This window comes from Oncorhynchus gorbuscha, linkage group LG10 (genome assembly GCF_021184085.1).
Source record: "Oncorhynchus gorbuscha isolate QuinsamMale2020 ecotype Even-year linkage group LG10, OgorEven_v1.0, whole genome shotgun sequence".
Classification (NCBI taxonomy): domain Eukaryota; kingdom Metazoa; phylum Chordata; class Actinopteri; order Salmoniformes; family Salmonidae; genus Oncorhynchus; species Oncorhynchus gorbuscha.
This window is the reverse complement of record NC_060182.1, coordinates 9,864,414-9,887,443: the sequence shown is the minus strand read 5'-3', so window position 1 is coordinate 9,887,443 and position 23,030 is coordinate 9,864,414. Positions and strand designations below refer to the sequence as shown.

At 46.2% G+C, this 23,030-nt stretch overlaps 1 protein-coding gene across 1 annotated transcript in view; it reads left to right on the top strand.

Annotated features, from left to right (window-relative positions):
- Positions 1-19,281, top strand: part of LOC124045524 (partitioning defective 6 homolog beta-like) — a 38,123-nt gene extending 18,842 nt beyond the window's left edge. Inside the window, exon 4 of the mRNA XM_046364870.1 lies at positions 14,840-19,281. Coding sequence (XP_046220826.1) covers positions 14,840-15,717 — 878 coding nt within the window. The 3' untranslated portion in view covers positions 15,718-19,281. The remainder of the gene's footprint in view (positions 1-14,839) is intronic.
- Positions 19,282-23,030: the final 3,749 nt, after the last annotated feature.

The following is a 23,030-nucleotide window of genomic DNA, read 5'->3' as shown; positions in this document are numbered from 1 at the left end:
ACCCAAGATTTGACGATACATGGCCCCGTCCATCGTCCCTTTGATGCAGTGAAGTTGTCCTGTGCCCTTAGCAGAAAAACACCCCCAAAGCATATTGTTTCAACCTCCATGTTTGACGGTGGGGATGGTGTTCTTGGGGTCATAGGCAGCATTCCTCCTCCTCCAAACATGGCGAGTTGAGTTGATGCCAAAGAGCTCCATTTTGGTCTCATCTTGTAGCCCTTTCCAGCCTTGTGTAGGTCTACAATCCTGTCCCTGACAGCCTTGGAGAGCTCTTTGGTCTTGGCCATGGTGGAGAGTTAAGAATCTGTGATTGTGGACAGGTGTTTTATACACAGGTAACAAGCTGAGATTAGGAGCACTCCCTTTAAGAGTGTGCTCCTAATCTCAGCTCGTTACCTGTGTATAAGACACCTGGGAGCCAGAAATCTTTCTGATTGAGAGGGGGTCAAATACTTATTTCCCTCATTTAAAATGCAAATCAATTTATAACATTTTTATCATGTGTTTTTTCTGGATTTGTTTTATTCTGTCTCTCTGTTCAAATAAACCTACCATTTAAAATTATAGACGGATCATTTCTTTGTCAGTGGGCAAACGTACAAAATCAGCAGGGGATCAAATACTTTCCCCCCTCGCTGTATCTAAGGGCTAGGAGCTGATCACATGACCTGATTTAGGATAAACACTCCTGGCCCCGTTTTATCAAGCGCCTCAGAGTACAATAGGAGTGCTGCTCTATTATCCTGTCCATATAATCTTATTCATTATTGTCTGAAAGGCTGAACTGATTCTAGCTCAGCATTTCTACTCTTGAGAGGATTTTGACCTAAATAGTGAGTTTTTATGTGTTTGGTCAGTAGGTTTTATGTGATGTTTGGGTAGGACAGACTGGTCAGTAGGTTTTATGTGATGTTTGGGTAGGACAGACCGTGGTCAGTAGGTTTTATGTGATGTTTGGGTAGGACAGACCGTGGTCAGTAGGTTTTATGTGATGTTTGGGTAGGACAGACCGTGGTCAGTAGGTTTTATGTGATGTTTGGGTAGGACAGACCGTGGTCAGTAGGTTTTATGTGATGTTTGGGTAGGACAGACCGTGGTCAGTAGGTTTTATGTGATGTTTGGGTAGGACAGACCGTGGTCAGTAGGTTTTATGTGATGTTTGGGTAGGACAGACCGTGGTCAGTAGGTTTTATGTGATGTTTGGGTAGGACAGACCGTGGTCAGTAGGTTTTATGTGATGTTTGGGTAGGACAGACCGTGGTCAGTAGGTTTTATGTGATGTTTGGGTAGGACAGACCGTGGTCAGTAGGTTTTATGTGATGTTTGGGTAGGACTGAGAGCAGAGTCCCTACTTTTATGTGTCAGTAGGTTTTATGTGATGTTTGGGTAGGACAGACCGTGGTCAGTAGGTTTTATGTGATGTTTGGGTAGGACAGACCGTGGTCAGTAGGTTTTATGTGATGTTTGGGTAGGACAGAGCGTGGTCAGTAGGTTTTATGTGATGTTTGGGTAGGACAGAGCGTGGTCAGTAGGTTTTATGTGATGTTTGGGTAGGACAGACCGTGGTCAGTAGGTTTTATGTGATGTTTGGGTAGGACAGACCGTGGTCAGTAGGTTTTATGTGATGTTTGGGTAGGACAGACCGTGGTCAGTAGGTTTTATGTGATGTTTGGGTCAGGACAGACCGTGGTCAGTAGGTTTTATGTGATGTTTGGGTAGGACAGACCGTGGTCAGTAGGTTTTATGTGATGTTTGGGTAGGACAGACCGTGGTCAGTAGGTTTTATGTGATGTTTGGGTAGGACAGACCGTGGTCAGTAGGTTTTATGTGATGTTTGGGTAGGACAGACCGTGGTCAGTAGGTTTTATGTGATGTTTGGGTAGGACAGACTGGTCAGTAGGTTTTATGTGATGTTTGGGTAGGACAGACCGTGGTCAGTAGGTTTTATGTGATGTTTGGGTACCCTGAGGCCTTGGACAGACCGTGGTCAGTGACGTCACCCTGGAGGTTTTATGTGATGTTTGGGTAGGACAGATCGTGGTCAGTAGGTTTTATGTGATGTTTGGGTAGGACAGATCGTGGTCATTAGTGAATGGAGGTGGACTGAGTTTAAAAACCCTGTGGGGGTTGGAAATGCAATTGTGTGTGTGTGTGGGTGTGTGTGTGTGTGTTCATTCTGGTCCTGTCTTTACCATCCTCTCTCCAATGACTATTCAAATCAAATTTGATTTGTCACATTCACATGGTTAGCAGATGTTATTGCGGGTGTAGTGAATTGCTTCTCGTTCCGACAGTGCAGTAATTTATCTAACAATTTCACAACAAATACCTAATAGACAAAAAACCAAGTAAAGGAATGGAATTATAAATATATGGACGAGCTATGTCAGAGCGGCACAGACTAAGATCGTTGTCTGTGAAATTGTAACGTTCAGAATAGTTTACCCTTCTAGACCCATGGGAAATGTCTAGCTGTTGGATTTGGTCCAGAAAACACAAAGGTCTGATGTTTATACTGAATGACTGTCAAATTCAGACTTTACAAGCCAACAAATACAACCAAATGGCCTTTTACCCAACCCTGACGCTCACCCTGGAGGCCTTGTGCCCAACCCTGACGCTCACCCTGGAGGCCTTGTGCCCAACCCTATCGCTCACCCTGGAGGCCTTGTGCCCAACCCTATCGCTCACCCTGGAGGCCTTGTGCCCAACCCTACGCTCACCCTGGAGGCCTTGTGCCCAACCCTGCTCACCCGCTCACCCTGGAGGCCTTGTGCCCAACCCTGACGCTCACCCTGGAGGCCTTGTGCCCAACCCTGGAGGCCTTGTGCCCGCCCACCCTGGAGGCCTTGTGCCCAACCCAACCCTGTGCCCGCTCACCCTGGAGGCCTTGTGCCCAACCCTGACGCTCACCCTGGAGGCCTTGTGCCCAACCCTGACGCTCACCCTGGAGGCCTTGTGCCCAACCCTGACGCTCACCCTGGAGGCCTTGTGCCCAACCCTGACGCTCACCCTGGAGGCCTTGTGCCCAACCCTGACGCTCACCCTGGAGGCCTTGTGCCCAACCCTGACGCTCACCCTGGAGGCCTTGTGCCCAACCCTGACGCTCACCCTGGAGGCCTTGTGCCCAACCCTGACGCTCACCCTGGAGGCCTTGTGCCCAACCCTGACGCTCACCCTGGAGGCCTTGTGCCCAACCCTGACGCTCACCCTGGAGGCCTTGTGCCCAACCCTACGCTCACCCTGGAGGCCTTGTGCCCAACCCTGACGCTCACCCTGGAGGCCTTGTGCCCAACCCTGACGCTCACCCTGGAGGCCTTGTGCCCAACCCTGACGCTCACCCTGGAGGCCTTGTGCCCAACCCTGACGCTCACCCTGGAGGCCTTGTGCCCAACCCTGACGCTCACCCTGGAGGCCTTGTGCCCAACCCTGACGCTCACCCTGGAGGCCTTGTGCCCAACCCTGACGCTCACCCTGGAGGCCTTGTGCCCAACCCTACGCTCACCCTGGAGGCCTTGTGCCCAACCCTGACGCTCACCCTGGAGGCCTTGTGCCCAACCCTGACGCTCACCCTGGAGGCCTTGTGCCCAACCCTGACGCTCACCCTGGAGGCCTTGTGCCCAACCCTGACGCTCACCCTGGAGGCCTTGTGCCCAACCCTGACGCTCACCCTGGAGGCCTTGTGCCCAACCCTGACGCTCACCCTGGAGGCCTTGTGCCCAACCCTATCGCTCACCCTGGAGGCCTTGTGCCCAACCCTGACGCTCACCCTGGAGGCCTTGTGCCCAACCCTGACGCTCACCCTGGAGGCCTTGTGCCCAACCCTACCCTCGCCCAACCCTCACCCTGGAGGCCTTGTGCCCAACCCTGACGCTCACCCTGGAGGCCTTGTGCCCAACCCTGACGCTCACCCTGGAGGCCTTGTGCCCAACCCTATCGCTCACCCTGGAGGCCTTGTGCCCAACCCTGCCCAACCCGCTCACCCTGGAGGCCTTGTGCCCAACCCTGACGCTCACCCTGGAGGCCTTGTGCCCAACCCTGACGCTCACCCTGGAGGCCTTGTGCCCAACCCTATCGCTCACCCTGGAGGCCTTGTGCCCAACCCTGACGCTCACCCTGGAGGCCTTGTGCCCAACCCTGACGCTCACCCTGGAGGCCTTGTGCCCAACCCTGACGCTCACCCTGGAGGCCTTGTGCCCAACCCTGACGCTCACCCTGGAGGCCTTGTGCCCAACCCTGACGCTCACCCTGGAGGCCTTGTGCCCAACCCTGACGCTCACCCTGGAGGCCTTGTGCCCAACCCTGACGCTCACCCTGGAGGCCTTGTGCCCAACCCTGACGCTCACCCTGGAGGCCTTGTGCCCAACCCTGACGCTCACCCTGGAGGCCTTGTGCCCAACCCTGACGCTCACCCTGGAGGCCTTGTGCCCAACCCTGACGCTCACCCTGGAGGCCTTGTGCCCAACCCTGACGCTCACCCTGGAGGCCTTGTGCCCAACCCTGACGCTCACCCTGGAGGCCTTGTGCCCAACCCTGACGCTCACCCTGGAGGCCTTGTGCCCAACCCTGACGCTCACCCTGGAGGCCTTGTGCCCAACCCTGACGCTCACCCTGGAGGCCTTGTGCCCAACCCTGACGCTCACCCTGGAGGCCTTGTGCCCAACCCTGACGCTCACCCTGGAGGCCTTGTGCCCAACCCTGACGCTCACCCTGGAGGCCTTGTGCCCAACCCTGACGCTCACCCTGGAGGCCTTGTGCCCAACCCTACGCTCACCCTGGAGGGTTATGCTGGTGTTTACTTCCTACACAGTTATCACTGATTGGTTAGATTCATTATTAACTCCCATATGCTAACTTACTCAATTGCGTTCCTGAACGTTTGTCACCTTGAGCATAAAGGTGAACTCATATCTCCAGGTGAGATGTGTATTTTTATCAGTCAACCGTTGAACAAAATGAGTTGAGACTGATCAACGGTCTCAAAACACTGAGCATGATGGTGACCCCGGCGGCCCGGCCCAGAGGTAACTGTGATATTATGACACTGACCCCCAAAGGGACACACCGAGACAGTCACAGACTATTAGTCTGGGTCCTGGGGCATTAGCTCCATGGTATTGACTATTTACGCTTGCTTTATCGACCATAGGAAACCAGTGGTGGCGGGTTGGAGGGATAACATTTAGGAAAGGTCTACTCTTTGATCAGGTGTAAAAGATTAGAAATTACTCTTTAAAGCCTTGCTAGCTGCTGTAATGAGACTGAAAGCCTTGCTGGTTGCTGTAATGAGACTAAAAGCCTTGCTGGTTGCTGTAATGAGACTGAAAGCCTTGCTGGTTGCTGTAATGAGACTGAAAGCCTTGCTGGCTGCTGTAATGAGACTGAAAGCCTTGCTAGCTGCAATTAGGGTTAAGTGCCTTGCTCAAGGGCACATCGACAGATTTCACCTAGCTTTGGAATTCGAACTAACAACCTCTCGGTTACGGGCCCAACCTCTTAACTGCTAGACTACTACCCAGTTTTCACGCCCCTTTTTCCACATTTTGTTGCTACAGCCTGAATGTATTAAATGTTGTTTTGTCACTGGCCAACACACAATACCCCGAAATGAAAAGATGAAATGTCTTTAGTTAATAAGTATTCAACCCCTTTTGTCTGGCCTAAATAGATTCAGGAGTAAACATTTGCTTAACAAGTCACATAAGTTGCAATAATGTTGTTTTAACATGATTTTTGAATGACTACCTCACCTCTATAACCCCCACACACAATTATCTGTTAGGTCCTTCAGTTGAGCAGTGATTTTTGAAACCGATTCAACCACAAAGACCTGGAAGGTTTTCCAATGCCTCGCAAAGAAGGGCACCGATTTGGTAGATGGGTCAAAATCAAATATCCCTTTGAGCATGGTGAATTAATTCATTACACTTTGGATGGTGTATCAATAGACCCCGTCACTACAAAGATACAGGCGTCCTTCCTGACTCAGTTGCCATGAGCCAGAGGTGAATTTAAAACAGTCAGAGTTTAATGGCTGTGATAGGAGAAATCTGAGGATGGATCAACAACATTGTAGTTACTCCACAATACTAACCTAACTGACAGAGTGAAAAGAAAAGATCCTGTGCCAGATACAAATATTCCAAAACATGCTTCCTGTTTGCAACAAGGCACTAAAGTAAAACTGCAAAAATGTGGCAAGGCAATTCACTTTTTGTCCTGTATACAAAGTGTCGTGTTGGATTTGCCCCAAACATATCACGGAGTAGTACCACTATACATAATTTCAAGCATAGTGGTGGATGCATCATGTTATGTGTATGCTTGTCATCATTAAGGACTGGGGAGTTTTTCCGGATAAAAAGGAAACGGAATGGAGCTAAGCACAGGCAAAACCCTAGTGGAAAACCTGGTTCCGTCTGCTTTCCAACAAGACACGAGGCCAAATCAACATTGGAGTTGCTTACCAAGAAGACGGTGAATGTTCCTGAGTGGCCGAGTTAGATTTTCAAGCAGATTTAAGTTGAAATCTATCGCAAAACCTGAAAAATGGTTGTCTAGCGATGATCAACAACCAATTTGATAGAGCTTGAAGAATTGTTTTAATAATAATGGGGAAAATGTTGCACAATCCAGGTGTTATATTTAAGACATTTACATTTAAGTCATTTAGCAGACGCTCTTATCCAGAGCGACTTACAAATTGGTGCATTCACCTTATGACATCCAGTGGAACAGCCACTTTACAATAGTGCATCTAAATCTTTTAAGGGGGGGGGGTGAGAAGGATTACTTTATCCTATCCTAGGTATTCCTTAAAGAGGTGGGGTTTCAGGTGTCTCCGGAAGGTGTTCAAAGCTCTTAGAGAATTACCCAGAAAGACTCACAGCTGTAATCGCTACCAAAGGATTCTAACATGTATTGACTCAAGGGTGTGAATACTTCTCTAATCAAGACATGTTAGTGTTTTTATTTTACATATATTTTTTTAAACAAATATTATAATTTTACATCCACTTTGACACAGTATTTTGTGTAAATCTTTGACCCCAGAAAATTACAATTAAATCTATTTTAATCCCACTTCGTAACACAAGAAAATGTGGGGAAAGTCAAAGGAGTGTGAATATTTATGAAGACCCTGCAGGCTTCCTCTGTGTTTACATCATACAGATTAGCTGAGTTTGGATTAACATATCAGTGTGTGTTTTTGTGAATATGCAAACCTATATTTTCTATACATACAGTTGTAATGTCCAGACAGTAAGGAGGCAATGAACTTATGTTTCATGAGAACTGAAATGGGATACTCCTACACTTGATCCTTTGTTTTTCTGGTTGTGGTGGGTGGGGGGGGGTCTGTCAACCTGAGGGCTGGAATCCTTATCGACAACCTGCCTGCACCCTATACCAGAACACACACACACACACAATTACTGATGATGCTTAGGTCCAAAGAGTTTATCCACATCACCTGAGAACTGCACAGTGTGTACATGCACTACATCACACCATGGGATACGAGAACATGTCATTCACTCTAGAACACACTACATCACACCATGGGATACGAGAACATGTCATTCACTCTAGAACACACTACATCACACCATGGGATATGAGAACATGTCATTCACTCTAGAACACACTACATCACACCATGGGATATGAGAACATGTCATTCACTCTAGAACACACTACATCACACCATGGGATACGAGAACATGTCATTCACTCTAGAACACACTACATCACACCATGGGATATGAGAACATGTCATTCACTCTAGAACACACTACATCACACCATGGGATATGAGAACATGTCATTCACTCTAGAACACACTACATCACACCATAGTATATGAGAACATGTCATCACACCATGGGATATGAGAACATGTCATTCACTCTAGAACACACTACATCACACCATGGGATATGAGAACATGTCATTCACTCTAGAACACACTACATCACACCATGGGATATGAGAACATGTCATTCACTCTAGAACACACTACATCACACCATAGTATATGAGAACATGTCATTCACTCTAGAACACACTACAACACACCATGGGATGCGAGAACATGTCATTCACTCTAGAACACACTACATCACACCATGGGATATGAGAACATGTCATTCACTCTAGAACACACTACATCACACCATGGGATATGAGAACATGTCATTCACTCTAGAACACACTACATCACACCATGGGATATGAGAACATGTCATTCACTCTAGAACACACTACATCACACCATGGGATGTGAGAACATGTCGACCAGTTCTTATAGCCTTTAGCCGTACCCTTATCCTACTACTCCTCTTCCTCTGGTGATGTACAGGTTAACCCAGGACCTGTAGCCCCCAGTTCCACTCCTATTCCCCAGATGCTATAATTTTACTTCTGTAACTGTAAAAGCCTTGGTTTCTTACATGTTAACATCAGAAGCCTCCTACCTAAGTTTGTTTTATTCATTGCTTTAGCACACTCTGCCAACCCGGATCCTAGCCGTGTCTGAATCCTGATTTAGGAAGGCCACCAAAAATTCTGAAATTTCCATCCCCAACATTTTCCACCAAGATAGAACTGCCAAAGGGGGTGGAGTTGCAATCTGCTGCAGAGACAGCCTGCAGAGTTCTGTCATGCTATCCAGGTCTGTGCCCAAACAGTTCAAGCTTCTACTTTTAAAAATCCACCTTTCCAGAAATGTGTGTCTCACTGTTGTCACTTGTTACAGACCCCCCAGCTGTGCCCTGGACACCATGTGGGAATGAATTGCCCCCCATTTATCTTCAGAGTTTGTACTGTTAGGTGACCTAAACTGGGATATGCTTAACACCCTGGCCATCCTAAAATCTAAGCTAGATGGCCACAATTTCACCCAAATTATTCAAATCAAATCAAATCAAATTTTATTTCTCACATACACATGGTTAGCAGATGTTAATGCGAGTGTAGCGAAATGCTTGTGCTTCTAGTTCCGACAATGCAGTGATAACCAACAAGTAATCTAACTAACAATTCCAAAACTACTGTCTTATACACAGTGTAAGGGGATAAGGAATATGTACATAAGGATATATGAATGAGTGATGGTACAGAGCAGCATACAGTAGATGGTATCGAGTACAGTATATACATATTAGATGAGTGCGTAGACAAAGTAAACAAAGTGGCATAGTTAAAGTGGCTAGTGATGCATGTATTACATAAGGATGCAGTCGATGATGTAGAGTACAGTATATACATATGCATATGAGATGAATAATGTAGGGTAAGTAACATTATATAAGGTAGCATTGTTTAAAGTGGCTGGTGATATATTTACATTTCCCATCAATTCCCATTATTAAAGTGGCTGGAGTTGGGTCAGTGTCAATGACTGTGTGTTGGCAGCAGCCACTCAATGTTAGTGGTGGCTGTTTAACAGTCTGATGGCCTTGAGATAGAAGCTGTTTTTCAGTCTCTCGGTCCCAGCTTTGATGCACCTGTACTGACCTCGCCTTCTGGATGATAGCGGGGTGAACAGGCAGTGGTTTGGGTGGTTGATGTCCTTGATGATCTTTATGGCCTTCCTGTAACATCGGGTGGTGTCCTGGAGGGCAGGTAGTTTGCCCCCGGTGATGCGTTGTGCAGTCCTCACTACCCTCTGGAGAGCCTTACGGTTGAGGGCGGAGCAGTTGCCGTACCAGGCGGTGATACAGCCCGCCAGGATGCTCTCGATTGTGCATCTGTAGAAGTTTGTGAGTGCTTTTGGTGACAAGCCGAATTTCTTCAGCCTCCTGAGGTTGAAGAGGCGCTGCTGCGCCTTCTTCACGACGCTGTCAGTGTGAGTGGACCAATTCAGTTTGTCTGTGATGTGTATGCCGAGGAACTTAAAACTAGCTACCCTCTCCACTACTGTTCCATCGATGTGGATAGGGGGGTATTCCCTCTGCTGTTTCCTGAAGTCTACAATCATCTCCTTAGTTTTGTTGACGTTGAGTGTGAGGTTATTTTCCTGACCCCACACTCCGAGGGCCCTCACCTCCTCCCTGTAGGCCGTCTCGTCGTTGTTGGTAATCAAGCCTACCACTGTTGTGTCGTCCGCAAACTTGATGATTGAGTTGGAGGCGTGCGTGGCCACGCAGTCGTGGGTGAACAGGGAGTACAGGAGAGGGCTCAGAACGCACCCTTGTGGGGCCCCCGTGTTGAGGATCAGCGGGGAGGAGATGTTGTTGCCTACCCTCACCACCTGGGGGCGGCCCGTCAGGAAGTCCAGTACCCAGTTGCACAGGGCGGGGTCGAGACCCAGGGTCTTGAGCTTGATGACGAGCTTGGAGGGTACTATGGTGTTGAACGCCGAGCTGTAGTCTATGAACAGCATTCTCACATAGGTATTCCTCTTGTCCAGGTGGGTTAGGGCAGTGTGCAGTGTGGTTGAGATTGCATCGTCTGTGGACCTATTTGGGCGGTAAGCAAATTGGAGTGGGTCTAGCGTGTCAGGTAGGGTGGAGGTGATATGGTCCTTGACTAGTCTCTCAAAGCACTTCATGATGACTGAAGTGAGTGCTACGGGGTGGTAGTCGTTTAGCTCAGTTACCTTAGCTTTCTTGGGAACAGGAACAATGGTGGCCCTCTTGAAGCATGTGGGAACAGCAGACTGGTATAGGGATTGATTGAATATGTCCGTAAACACACCGGCCAGCTGGTCTACGCATGCTCTGAGGGTGCGGCTGGGGATGCCGTCTGGGCCTGCAGCCTTGCGAGGGTTAACACGTTTAAATGTCTTTACTCACCTCGGCTGCAGTGAAGGAGAGACCGCATGTTTTCGTTGCAGGCCGTGTCAGTGGCACTGTATTGACCTCAAAGCGGGCAAAAAAAGTTATTTAGTCTGCCTGGGAGCAAGACATCCTGGTCCGTGACTGGGCTGGGTTTCTTCTTGTAGTCCGTGACTGACTGTAGACCCTGCCACATGCCTCTTGTGTCTGAGCCATTGAATTGAGATTCCACTTTGTCTCTGTACTGACGCTTAGCTTGTTTAATAGCCTTGCGGAGGGAATAGCTGCATTGTTTATATTCGGACATGTTACCAGACACCTTGCCCTGATTAAAAGCAGTAGTTTGCGCTTTCAGTTTCACGCGAATGCTGCCATCAATCCACGGTTTCGGGTTGGGAATGTTTTTATTGTTGCTATGGGAACGACATCTTCGACGCACGTTCTAATGAACTCGCACACCAAATCAGCGTATTCATCAATATTTCCATCTGACGCAATACGAAACATGTCCCAGTCCACGTGATGGAAGCAGTCTTGGAGTGTAGAGTCAGCTTGGTCTGACCAGCGTTGGACAGGCCTCAGCGTGGGAGCCTCTTGTTTTAGCTTCTGCCTGTAGGCAGGGATCAGCAAAATGGAGTCGTGGTCAGCTTTCCCGAAAGGGGGGCGGGGCAGGGCCTTATATGCGTCGCGGAAGTTAGAGTAACAATGATCCAAGGTTTTACCACCCCTAGTTGCGCAATCGATATGCTGATAAAATTTGGGGAGTCTTGTTTTCAGATTAGCTTTGTTAAAATCCTCAGCTACAATGAATGCAGCCTCCGGATAAATGGTTTCCAGTTTGCAAAGAGTTAAATAAAGTTTGTTCAGAGCCATCGATGTGTCTGCTTGGGGGGGATATATACGGCTGTGATTATAATCGAAGAGAATTCTCTTGGAAGATAATGCGGTCCACATTTGATTGTGAGGAATTCTAAATCAGGTGAACAGAAGGATTTGAGTTCCTGTATGTTTCCTTCATCACACCATGTCCCGTTAGTCATGAGGCATACGCCCCCGCCACTCTTCTTACCAGAGAGATGTATGTTTCTGTCGGCGCGATGCGTGGAGAAACCCGTTGGCTGCACCGCCCTGGATAGCGTCTTCCCAGTAAGCCATGTTTCCGTGAAGCAGAGAACGTTGCAGTCTCTGATGTCCCTCTGGAATGCCACCCTTGCTCGGATTATTATCATGGAACCTACCAGGTACAACCCCAAATCTGTAATCTCGGGCACCCACATGGATATCATCCTGACCCAACCTGCCCTCTAAATATACCTCTGCTGTCTTCAACCAGGATCTCAGCGATCACTGCCTCATTGCCTGTGTCCCTAATGGGTCTGTGGTCAATCGACCACCCCTCACTGTCAAACGCTCCCTACAACACTTCAGCGAGCAGGCCTTTCTAATCGACCTGGTCCAGGTATCCTGGAAGGACATTGACCTCATTCTGTCAATAGAGGATGCCTGGTTATTCTTTAAAAGTGCCTTCCTCACCATCTTAAATAAGCATGCCCATTCCAAAAATGTAGAACTAAGAACAGATATAGCCCTTGGTTCACTCAATACTTAACTGCCCTTGACCAGCACAAAAACATCCTGTACAGCATTCGCATTGAATAGCCCCCGCAATATGCAACTTTTCAGGGAAGTTAGGAACCAATATTCACAGGCAGTTAGGAAAGCATCTTGTAGCATAAACTCCTAAATGTTCTGGGACATTAAAGTTCATGGAGAATAAGAGCACCTCCTCCCAGCTGCCCACTGCACTGAGGCTAGGAAATTGTCACCACCAATAATTCTATGATAATCGAGAATTTCAATAGGCATTTTTCTACGGCTGGCCATGCTTTCCACCTGGCTACCCCTGTCAACAGCTCCGCAACTCACCCAAACCTCCCCTACTTCTCCTTCACCCAAATTCAGATAGCTGATGTTCTGAAAGAGCTGCAAAATCTGGACCCCTACAAATCAGCTGGGCTAGACAATCTGGATACTCTCTTTCTAAAATTATCCTCTGCAATTGTTGTGACACCTATTACAGCCTGTTCAACCTCTCTTTTGTATCGTCTGAGATACCTAAAGATTGGAAAGCTGCCACGATCATCCCCCTCTTCAAAGTTAGAGACACTCGAGACCAACTGTTACAGACCTATATATCCTACCCTGCCGTTCTAAAGACTTCGAAAACCATATTAACAAACAAATCGCCAACCATTTTGAATCCCACTGTACCTTCTCCGCTATGCAATCTGGTTTCCAAGCTGGTCATGGGTGCACCTCAGCCACGCTCAAGGTCCTAAACAATATCATAACCACCATTGATAAAGACAATACTGTGCAGCTGTCTTCATCGACCTGGCCAGGGCTTTCGACTCTGTCAATCACTGCATTCTTATCGGGCAGACTCAATAGCCTTGGTTTCTCAAATGACTGCCTCGCCTGGTTCACCAACTACTTCTCTGATAGAGTTCAGTGTGTCAAATCAGAGAGCCTGTTATCTAGACCTCTGGCAGTCTCTACGGGGGTGCCACAGGGTTCAATTCTCAGGCCGACTCTTTTCTCTGTGTACATCAATGATGTCGCTCTTGCTGTTGGCGATTCTCTGATCCACTTCTACGCAGACGACACCATTCTGTATACATCTGGCCCTTCTTTGGACACTGTGTTAACACATCTCCAGCCATACAGCACTCCGATGTAATTTACAAAACAGCCTCCAACACTCTACTCAGATAATTGGATGCAGTCTATCACAGTGCTATCTGTTTTGTCACCAAAGCCCCATATACTACCCACCACTGCGACCTGTATTCTCGTTGGTTGGCCCTGGCTTCATACTCGTCGCCAGACCCACTGGCTCCAGGTCATCTAAGTATTTGCTAGGTAAAGCCCTGCCTTATCTCAGCTCACTGATCACCATAGCAACACTCACCCGTAGCATGCTACCCAGCAGGTATATTTCACTGGTCATCCTCAAAGCCAACTCCTCCTTTTGCCACCTTTACTCCCAGTTCTCTGCTGCCAATGACTGGAACGAATTATAAAAATCATCAGCTGACAGAGCAGCTTAACCATCATTGCACCTGTAAATAGCCCACCCAACTACCTCATCCCCTTGTTTTTTTTTCTTCTCCTTTACATCCTAGTATCTCTACTTGTACATTCATCTTCTGCACATCTATCACTCCAGTGTCAATTGCTAAATTGTAATTATTTTGTCACTGACCTATTTATTGCCTTACCTCCCTAATCTTACTGCATTTGCACACACTGTATATATATTTTTCTATTGTGTTATTGACTATATGTTTGTTTCTCCCATGTGTAACTCTGTCACACTGCTTTGCTTTATCTTGGCCAGGTCGCAGTTGTAAATGAGAACTTGTTCTCAACTGACCTGGTTAAATAAAGGTGAAATTTAAAATGTAATTCATTCCAGAACATACATAGAAAGTGGGAGGAAGAAGAGACAGAGCGATGAAGGGGGGGACTGGGGCACAACCCAGGAGGGAATGAACGTTATGATATTAATGTTTGGCATCCGTATGCTGGTGGTTAACCATTAGAGAGCCATGGCCCTGCTTCTCCCTCGTCTTACACCTTTGATCGAGCCTTGAACCCTGTCCCCGCTCTATGCCATGCTCAGGTGAAAGTCCAGGTATTTCTCAGAGCAGCTCAGTTGCCGTGAGTAAGCCTCTGAGGAATTCCAAAAGCCCTACCCACGAGAGACCAGAGTCGATGCTTGCATTTACTACACATGAAGAATAAGCCCAGGGAAGAGATGGGGAAAGCCCTGTAACAAGGCAAGGGAGGGGCTCTAAGATAAAGGAATCCTAGGCCTCAGGCTTAGAGCAACACCATCGCTTTTGCATAACTACAGCATAGTCTGATGTAGAATGTCAGTAATGATTCATAGTTCCACCATAAAGATCAGTAAGCATTTCCGGTATGAGATTAGATCCTGTATCGTGTGATATCGATATGGTTCTGATGCATTGTTCTCTTCCCTCCCCCAGAGGAAGCCGACTACTCTGCGTTTGGTCTGGACTCTCTGACCCGTCCCAAGAAGACGGTCCTAGCGGCCATGTTGCTACGGCCTGATGCCAACCGGAAGAAGCCCCTTGTGATCATCAGCCTGCCCAGGGACTTCAGGCCCATCTCCTCCATCATCGATGTGGATATCCTCCCTGAGACACACCGCCGGGTTCGCCTCTACAAGCATGGCCAGGAGAAACCACTGGGCTTCTACATCCGAGATGGCTCCAGTGTCCGGGTCACGCCCCAGGGCCTGGAGAAGGTTCCTGGGATCTTCATCTCCCGCATGGTGCCTGGGGGCCTGGCTGAGAGCACTGGCCTGCTGGCAGTCAACGACGAGGTGCTTGAGGTCAACGGCATCGAGGTGCAAGGCAAGTCCCTGGACCAGGTGACAGACATGATGATCGCCAACAGCCACAATCTCATCGTGACTGTGAAGCCGGCCAACCAGCGCAACAACATCGTACGGAGTGGCGGGGGCGGGGCAGCGTCCGGGAGCTCGGGGCACTCGTCTGACAGTGGCACCAGTTTCTACGGCTACTCCTCCCCGGGCATTGTCGTGGCGACGACTCCGGCAGACATCATCCAGAACTTCCATCCAGAGGAGCTGGAGAGTGATGAGGATGATGAGGACCTGGTGATCGAGGTGGACGGAGAGGCCATGCCCATCCCACGGACCTCCTCGGCCAGCTGTACCATACCCTTCATTCCTCGCTACATGCCCCACCTGGACCTCCGCACCACCAACGGAGCCCTGGCCTCCCACAACCTCTCCGGCTCACTGGGCACGCTCAGCACTGCCGACAGGGGCCTGGAGGGAAGGAGCTTAGAGGAGGAAGGCACCGTCATTACACTGTAAACACACACTGTCGTAATTTGCACAGTATTTACGGGAACGCAAACACATAGTCTGACATACACTGAAGCGTACCCTCATGCATATACACAAAGAACGACAACATCCACACATGCGTTGCCATAGTATCGACACCGCCCTCCCTGTGCTGTCTGACAGACACATTGATTACCCGTGGTGTTTTGTGTGGAGGAGGAAACTGACTCTGCCTCTGAGAAAGGCCTCCAACTTCTCATTGACAACCATAAAAAGCACTTGTTTCTATTTCGTGAGGGGGAGACTGTGTTTCTGTGGTCTTCCACTTGAGGGCAGCAATGAGATGCTACACTGTTGTTTTTTAAATGTTGTGAACCATCGGAAAGGACTGATTCTAACGAACAAACGAATGAATGAATGAATGATTGCAGATATCTTTAGGCTTTGACCCCTAGCTATTCTGCCCTGGTTTGTTTGATAGAGGAGACTACATTTCACAATCTGCTTTTGCCTTGACAAAACAACCACTCCCCTAGGAGATTACAGCTTGTGATTTGGGAACAAAAGTAATGGCTTCTATCCTACATGTTACCATACTAACTACCAAAGAGTAGAGGTCTGCAATAACACTCAGATTTTAGTCTGAGGAGAAACAATGTATATGGGTCTCTCTTCATGGACCTGGACATTAACCACTATTCCTGTGGTTCGTCTCCAAGCTTTTAATGTTGATAATCACAAAAGAAAAAAACTAGAAGCAATTTATACAAAGCAACTGAAATGACAAAATCTCTTGAAGGGGCAACCTGTAATTGCTACATCCAATTTTAGACATTTAAATTAATTATGTGTGTGTGTATATATATCTATATATAGATAGATAGATATCTATATATACATGCATACATACATACACACATACATACATACTCATTGATTCTTAAAGAATATAACTAATAAAAGCCTTGTGAGCTTAGTTCTATTGTCGAACCCCATCAGAATCCAAAATCTAAGCTTGTCATACCCCTTTGTAGACTAGGTAAATACAAACGAACACTGTATAGCCTCAACGTGGTTAGAACTATTATTGTGTTGTCATGGATTGTCATTCCTTGTATCCGTAGATCTGTCCATGGGTTCGGGAGTGTTTTCAATTCTATAAACCCCATCCTTCTGCCTTTTACCAAAATAGTGGCGGGGAGTTAGTTTTGTTGTTCTGAACCGCAGATTTCCGCTCTAAATATTTTCATTCTATTTCTTTTACGGTTTTATTTAAATCTAAAATGGTTCACTGTATGATTTTTTTATTTTTTTTTTAGTTGAAAATAAGTATCTCAATTGACTGTCACGGACCAACACCTCATCTGACAGGTGTGCTGTCCCTGCCTGGATGAAGATCCAACTTCTCTTTCCTCACGACCAGGGCAATTTCCCCACTTCGTGTACGTAGTGTGACAGAATGTGATTGTAAATGTGATTCTCTGATTTCTCAGACCATGACGCTAAACTCATCTCAGCATGTTCTCTCTCTCGCTCTCTCATCTGTCTGTCTGGTTTGGGAGGAGGTATTTGTAACAACAGATGGTGGCTTTCTTAGTTTTCCAACTCTGAGTTCACTTGGATGTGGCCTGAATCATTCACATTTGAAGAGTGTCCTCGCTTCATGTACAGTATTTATTCACTATTTCATTGTATATTGTTTGGAGTAACCCCTCAGTCGATCTTCAACAGAATGTGATACTGGTATAGATGACTAGCTGGACTGTGACAGAGTACTACAGAGATGTTATGTAACTTAGAGATGCTAATGACCCCAGCGAGGATGGATGGGACTGTTCTAGAACCCAGTCTGCAGAAAGAAGTTAGATTATTTTGTCTTGCACACGCTCTCATACATACCGACCCGGTCTCTGTGTTTGAGTAAGGTGGAGTTTGTCTAGCGCTATGCATTATGACTTGTATCAGGTGAGCACAGGTCTATTCCCACTTGTTCCTGGTCACATGACATCACCTGATGACTGTACCTACCTGTTCAGGAAGGTGAACATCAGCAAGTTCATTAGAATGTCATTAGTGTAGAGCCAACAGACTTCCCCAAAACACTAGACAGGATAGCACTGCAGAACATCCTCATTCCAATAGAATGTAGTTTTATTCTTTGTGTTTAGTTGCCAGTGAGCTTGTTGTGAAGTATAATGAGAATTTAGACTAAGGCTGTACTCAACATGTAAACATTAAATGACGCTAACAGACTCCACAGAGAGCGCACGGTGAAGGCTCCGAGCAGATTTCGCCACAAGATGGTGTATCGATGTCCATTTCTCCTATTGCTTTTTACAATCCTCTCTGATGGGGAAGCTAAATGTACTGGGAACAGTTGCCTCCCTCACCCCCCTCTCTCCTCAGTCTGACTGCAATGGGTCTTACCTGCAGAAATACCTGATGAGAATCATAAACACTGGATCGCTGTAATCAGACATGCCATCTACCCAAAGTAGTGTATCATGTGAACTCCACTAGCCCTCCCTATCAGACATGCCATCTACCCAGAGTAGGGTATCATGTGAACTCAACTCCCCCTCTTCATACTGTGAGGTACAGTACTACTCTATTCTCTGTTATGGTACAGGGTGTAGAAGAGTTGGGATTGCTTTCTCTCTCTCTCATTCCAAACAGTTCTGGAACATTCAAGGCATGATGAGTCACATTTTAGAATGGAAAGATTTTTTTTATTTTTTATGTATCTGTTAATTTATTATTGTTTTAACTACACAGGACATGGGGATCGTAACCATCAACTATTTATTTTCTAATCATGGTTCTGTATATTCCTTTTCATTGCTAAGTCAGTAAACATTTTAATGTGTTATAACTGATCCACTGTGTTAAGTCATGGTTTAATTTCATTTTCTAATCTGTTCTTTCCCTTTTTTCAAAAGTGATTTTGTTAAATAACTTATTTTCTGTACAAACAGCTTCTAGGGGTGTAGATTATGACACTTTTCCTGTACTGTGAATTCCTCTATTCCTGGGAGAAACCTGTATGTTTTAGAAAAAAACACTAAACAGGCTGGGAGAGACCTGCATGTTTCAGAGAACTCTAACCAGGCTGGGAGAGACCTGTATGTTTCAGAGAACTCTAACCAGGCTGGGAGAGACCTGCATGTTTCAGAGAACTCTAACCAGGCTGGGAGAGACCTGCATGTTTCAGAGAACTCTAACCAGGCTGGGAGAGACCTGTATGTTTCAGAGAACTCTAACCAGGCTGGGAGAGACCTGCATGTTTCAGAGAACTCTAACCAGGCTGGGAGAGACCTGCATGTTTCAGAGAACTCTAACCAGGCTTTGGAATTCGGTTTGTGTCTGTTCCTTTTTTTTTCAAGATGAGGAGCAATGATTTTAGCTTGTCAGATAAATCAAGGTATAGATTTGTGCTGAAAATTGTCAGTATTTTCTTATTGATAGTATATGATGTACATTTTTATCACATTTTAATGAAAAAGTAATAAAGAAATGTATGAATTTACATGCACTTGTATAATTTTGGATTCCATGAGCTGGAAATATAAAACAAATGTGGCAAACATTGAATATATAAGTTTTGTTTTAATGAATAGAAAATACAAAAACATGCATTTAAATAACTTGATAAATTTTTCAACAACCAAAATGTACAGAAAATGTGCAAGTTCATATATCAGTCAGAGGATGATGGGACTAATGTTACAGAACCCAGTTAGATGGGATGGATGAGACTGTTACAGAACCCAGTTAGATGGGATGGATGAGACTTATGGAACCCAGTCTGCAGGAAGAAGTTACTCTTTTGCATTTTACATTTTAGGAATTTAGCAGACAGTAATCCAGAGTGATTTACAGTTAGTGTGTTCATATTAAGATGGCTAGGTGGGACAACCACATTTCACAACTCTTAAGTACACTGTATCTCATTTAGTAGTTATCAGCAGTCCGAGCTAGTAGGGGGGGAAAGTCAAGTGTGAGTGTTTAGATCAGGAAAGGCTCTTTGGGGGGGGGGGGGGGGGGTGCTGTGGGATTATTTAAGATACTCTTTAAAGAGGCAGGGTTTCAGATGTTTTGGGGAAAATGGGCAAGGTGGGCAAGGTATCTGTCCTAGCGCCAGGAGGAAGCTGCTTCCACCAATGTCAGGACAGAGAAGAGCTTTGACTGGACTGAGCGGGAGCTGCCCTCCCGTAGGGGTCGGCTGGCCAAGAGACCAGAGGTGGCAGAACGGAGTAGTCGGTTGTGGGGAGCCCAGACCACCAGTGAGTTTTACAGAAGTCCAGACGGGAGAGGACAAGTGCCTGGATTAGGACCTGCACCTCTTCCTGTGTGAGGTAGGGTCGTACTCTACAGATGTTGTAGAGCATCAACCTGCAGGACCGAATCACTGCTTTGATGTTTGCAGAACTACAGGGTGTTGTACAGGGTCACACCAAGGATCTTTGCACTCTGGGAGGAGGACACCGTGGAGTTGTCAACTGTGATGGAGAGGTCCAACCATGATTGAGTGGTCTTTTGTCTTGCCCACGCTCTCACACATCTGACTCAGCCTCTGTGTTTGAGTAAGGTGGAGTTTGTCTAGCGCTATGCATTATTATCAGGTGAAAACAGGTCTATTCCCACTTGTTCCTGGTCCATAGAATATGTAATAACAATATAAGCCATTTTGCAGACTCTTTCATTCAAAGCAATCCCGGGAATCAAGCCCAATACCTTGGTGTTACAAGTACCATGCTTTACCAACTGAGCTACGAAGGGCCACATTTACTGACCCCTGATTACTACACTGTTGTAGTTCAGGAGGGTGAACACCAGCAAGGAGATTTAGAATGTCATTAGTGTAGAGCCAACAGACTTCCCCAAAACACTAGACAGGATAGCACTGCAGAACATCCTCGTTCCAATAGATTGTAGTTTTATTCTGTGTTTAGTTGCCAGTGAGCTTGTTGTGAAGTATAATGAGAATTTAGACTAAGGCTGTACTCAACATGTAAACATTAAATGACGCTAACAGACTCCACAGAGAGCAGATGGTGTATCGATGTCCATTTCTCCTATTGCTTTTTACAATCATCTCTGATGGAGAAGCTAAATGTACTGGGAACAGTTGCCTCCCTCACCCCCCTCTCCTCAGTCTGACTGCAATGGGTCTTACCTGCAGAAATACCTGATGAGAATCATAAACACTGGATCACTGTAATCAGACATGCCAGAGTAGTGTATCATGTGAACTCAACTAGCCCTCCCTATCAGACATGCCATCTACCCAGAGTAGGGTATCATGTGAACTCAACTAGCCCTCCCTATCAGACATGCCATCTACCCAGAGTAGGGTATCATGTGAACTCCACTAGCCCTCCCTATCAGACATGCCATCTACCCAGAGTAGGGTATCATGTGAACTCCACTAGCCCTCCCTATCAGACATGCCATCTACCCAGAGTAGGGTATCATGTGAACTCCACTAGCCCTCCCTATCAGACATGCCATCTACCCAGAGTAGGGTATCATGTGAACTCCACTAGCCCTCCCTATCAGACATGCCATCTACCCAGAGTAGGGTATCATGTGAACTCCACTAGCCCTCCCTATCAGACATGCCATCTACCCAGAGTAGGGTATCATGTGAACTCCACTAGCCCTCCCTATCAGACATGCCATCTACCCAGAGTAGGGTATCATGTGAACTCCACTAGCCCTCCCTATCAGACATGCCATCTACCCAGAGTAGGGTATCATGTGAACTCCACTAGCCCTCCCTATCAGACATGCCATCTACCCAGAGTAGGGTATCATGTGAACTCCACTAGCCCTCCCTATCAGACATGCCATCTACCCAGAGTAGGGTATCATGTGAACTCCACTAGCCCTCCCTATCAGACATGCCATCTACCCAGAGTAGGGTATCATGTGAACTCAACTCCCCCTCTTCATACTGTGAGGTACAGTACTACTCTATTCTCTGTTATGGCACAGGGTGTAGAAGAGTTGGGATTGCTTTCTCTCTCTCTCCCTCATTCAAACAGTTGTGAAACATTCAAGGCATGATGACTGATGTTTTGAATGGGAAGATTTTTTAAAATCTGTAAATGCATTGTTTTAACCACACAGGACATGTAACAACTATTTTTTTTTTAAATCATGTTTCAGTATATTACTTTTTATTGCTAAGTCAGTAAACATTTTAATGAGTTATAACTGATCCACTGTGGTGATGATTCATGGTTGAAGTTAATTTTGTCATCTAGTCCTGTTAGCTGCATCTTCTTCACCTTTTTAAAGGTGATTTGATTTTTTTTTTTTTTAATGTTTTCTGTACAAGCAGCTTCTAGGGGTGTCGATTGTGACTCACCATCCAATCAATTCAAATGTTATTGGTCACATACACATGGTTAGCAGATGTTATTGGTCACATACACATGGTTAGCAGATGGTATTGGTCACATACACATGTTTAGCAGATGTTATTGCGAGTGTAGCGAAATGCTTGTGCTTCTAGTTCCTACAGTGCAGCAATATCTAACAATTCCACAACAACTACCTAATACACACAAATCTAAGTAAATGAATGGCATACAAATATATACATATAAATATATGGATGAGCAATGACAGAGCGGCATAGGCAAGATGCAATAGGTGGTATAAAATACAGTATGACATACTGTTTCTTTCAATATTGTGAATTATTCTATTCCTGGTAGAGAACCTGGATGTGTTAGAGAATACAGTAAACATGATGGTAGAGAACCTGGATGTGTTAGAGAATACAGTAAACATGATGGTAGAGAACCTGGATGTGTTAGAGAATACAGTAAACATGATGGTAGAGAACCTGGATGTGTTAGAGAATACAGTAAACATGATGGTAGAGAACCTGGATGTGTTAGAGAATACATTAAACATGATGGTAGAGAACCTGGATGTGTTAGAGAATACAGTAAACATGATGGTAGAGAACCTGGATGTGTTAGAGAATACATTAAACATGATGGTAGAGAACCTGGATGTGTTAGAGAATACATTAAACATGATGGTAGAGAACCTGCATGTGTTAGAGAATACAGTAAACATGATGCTAGAGAACCTGGATGTGTTTGAGAATACATTAAACATGATGCTAGAGAACCTGGATGTGTTAGAGAATACATTAAACATGATGGTAGAGAACCTGGATGTGTTAGAGAATACATTAAACATGATGGTAGAGAACCTGGATGTGTTAGAGAATACAGTAAACATTATGGTAGAGAACCTGGATGTGTTAGAGAATACAGTAAACATGATGGTAGAGAACCTGGATGTGTTAGAGAATACAG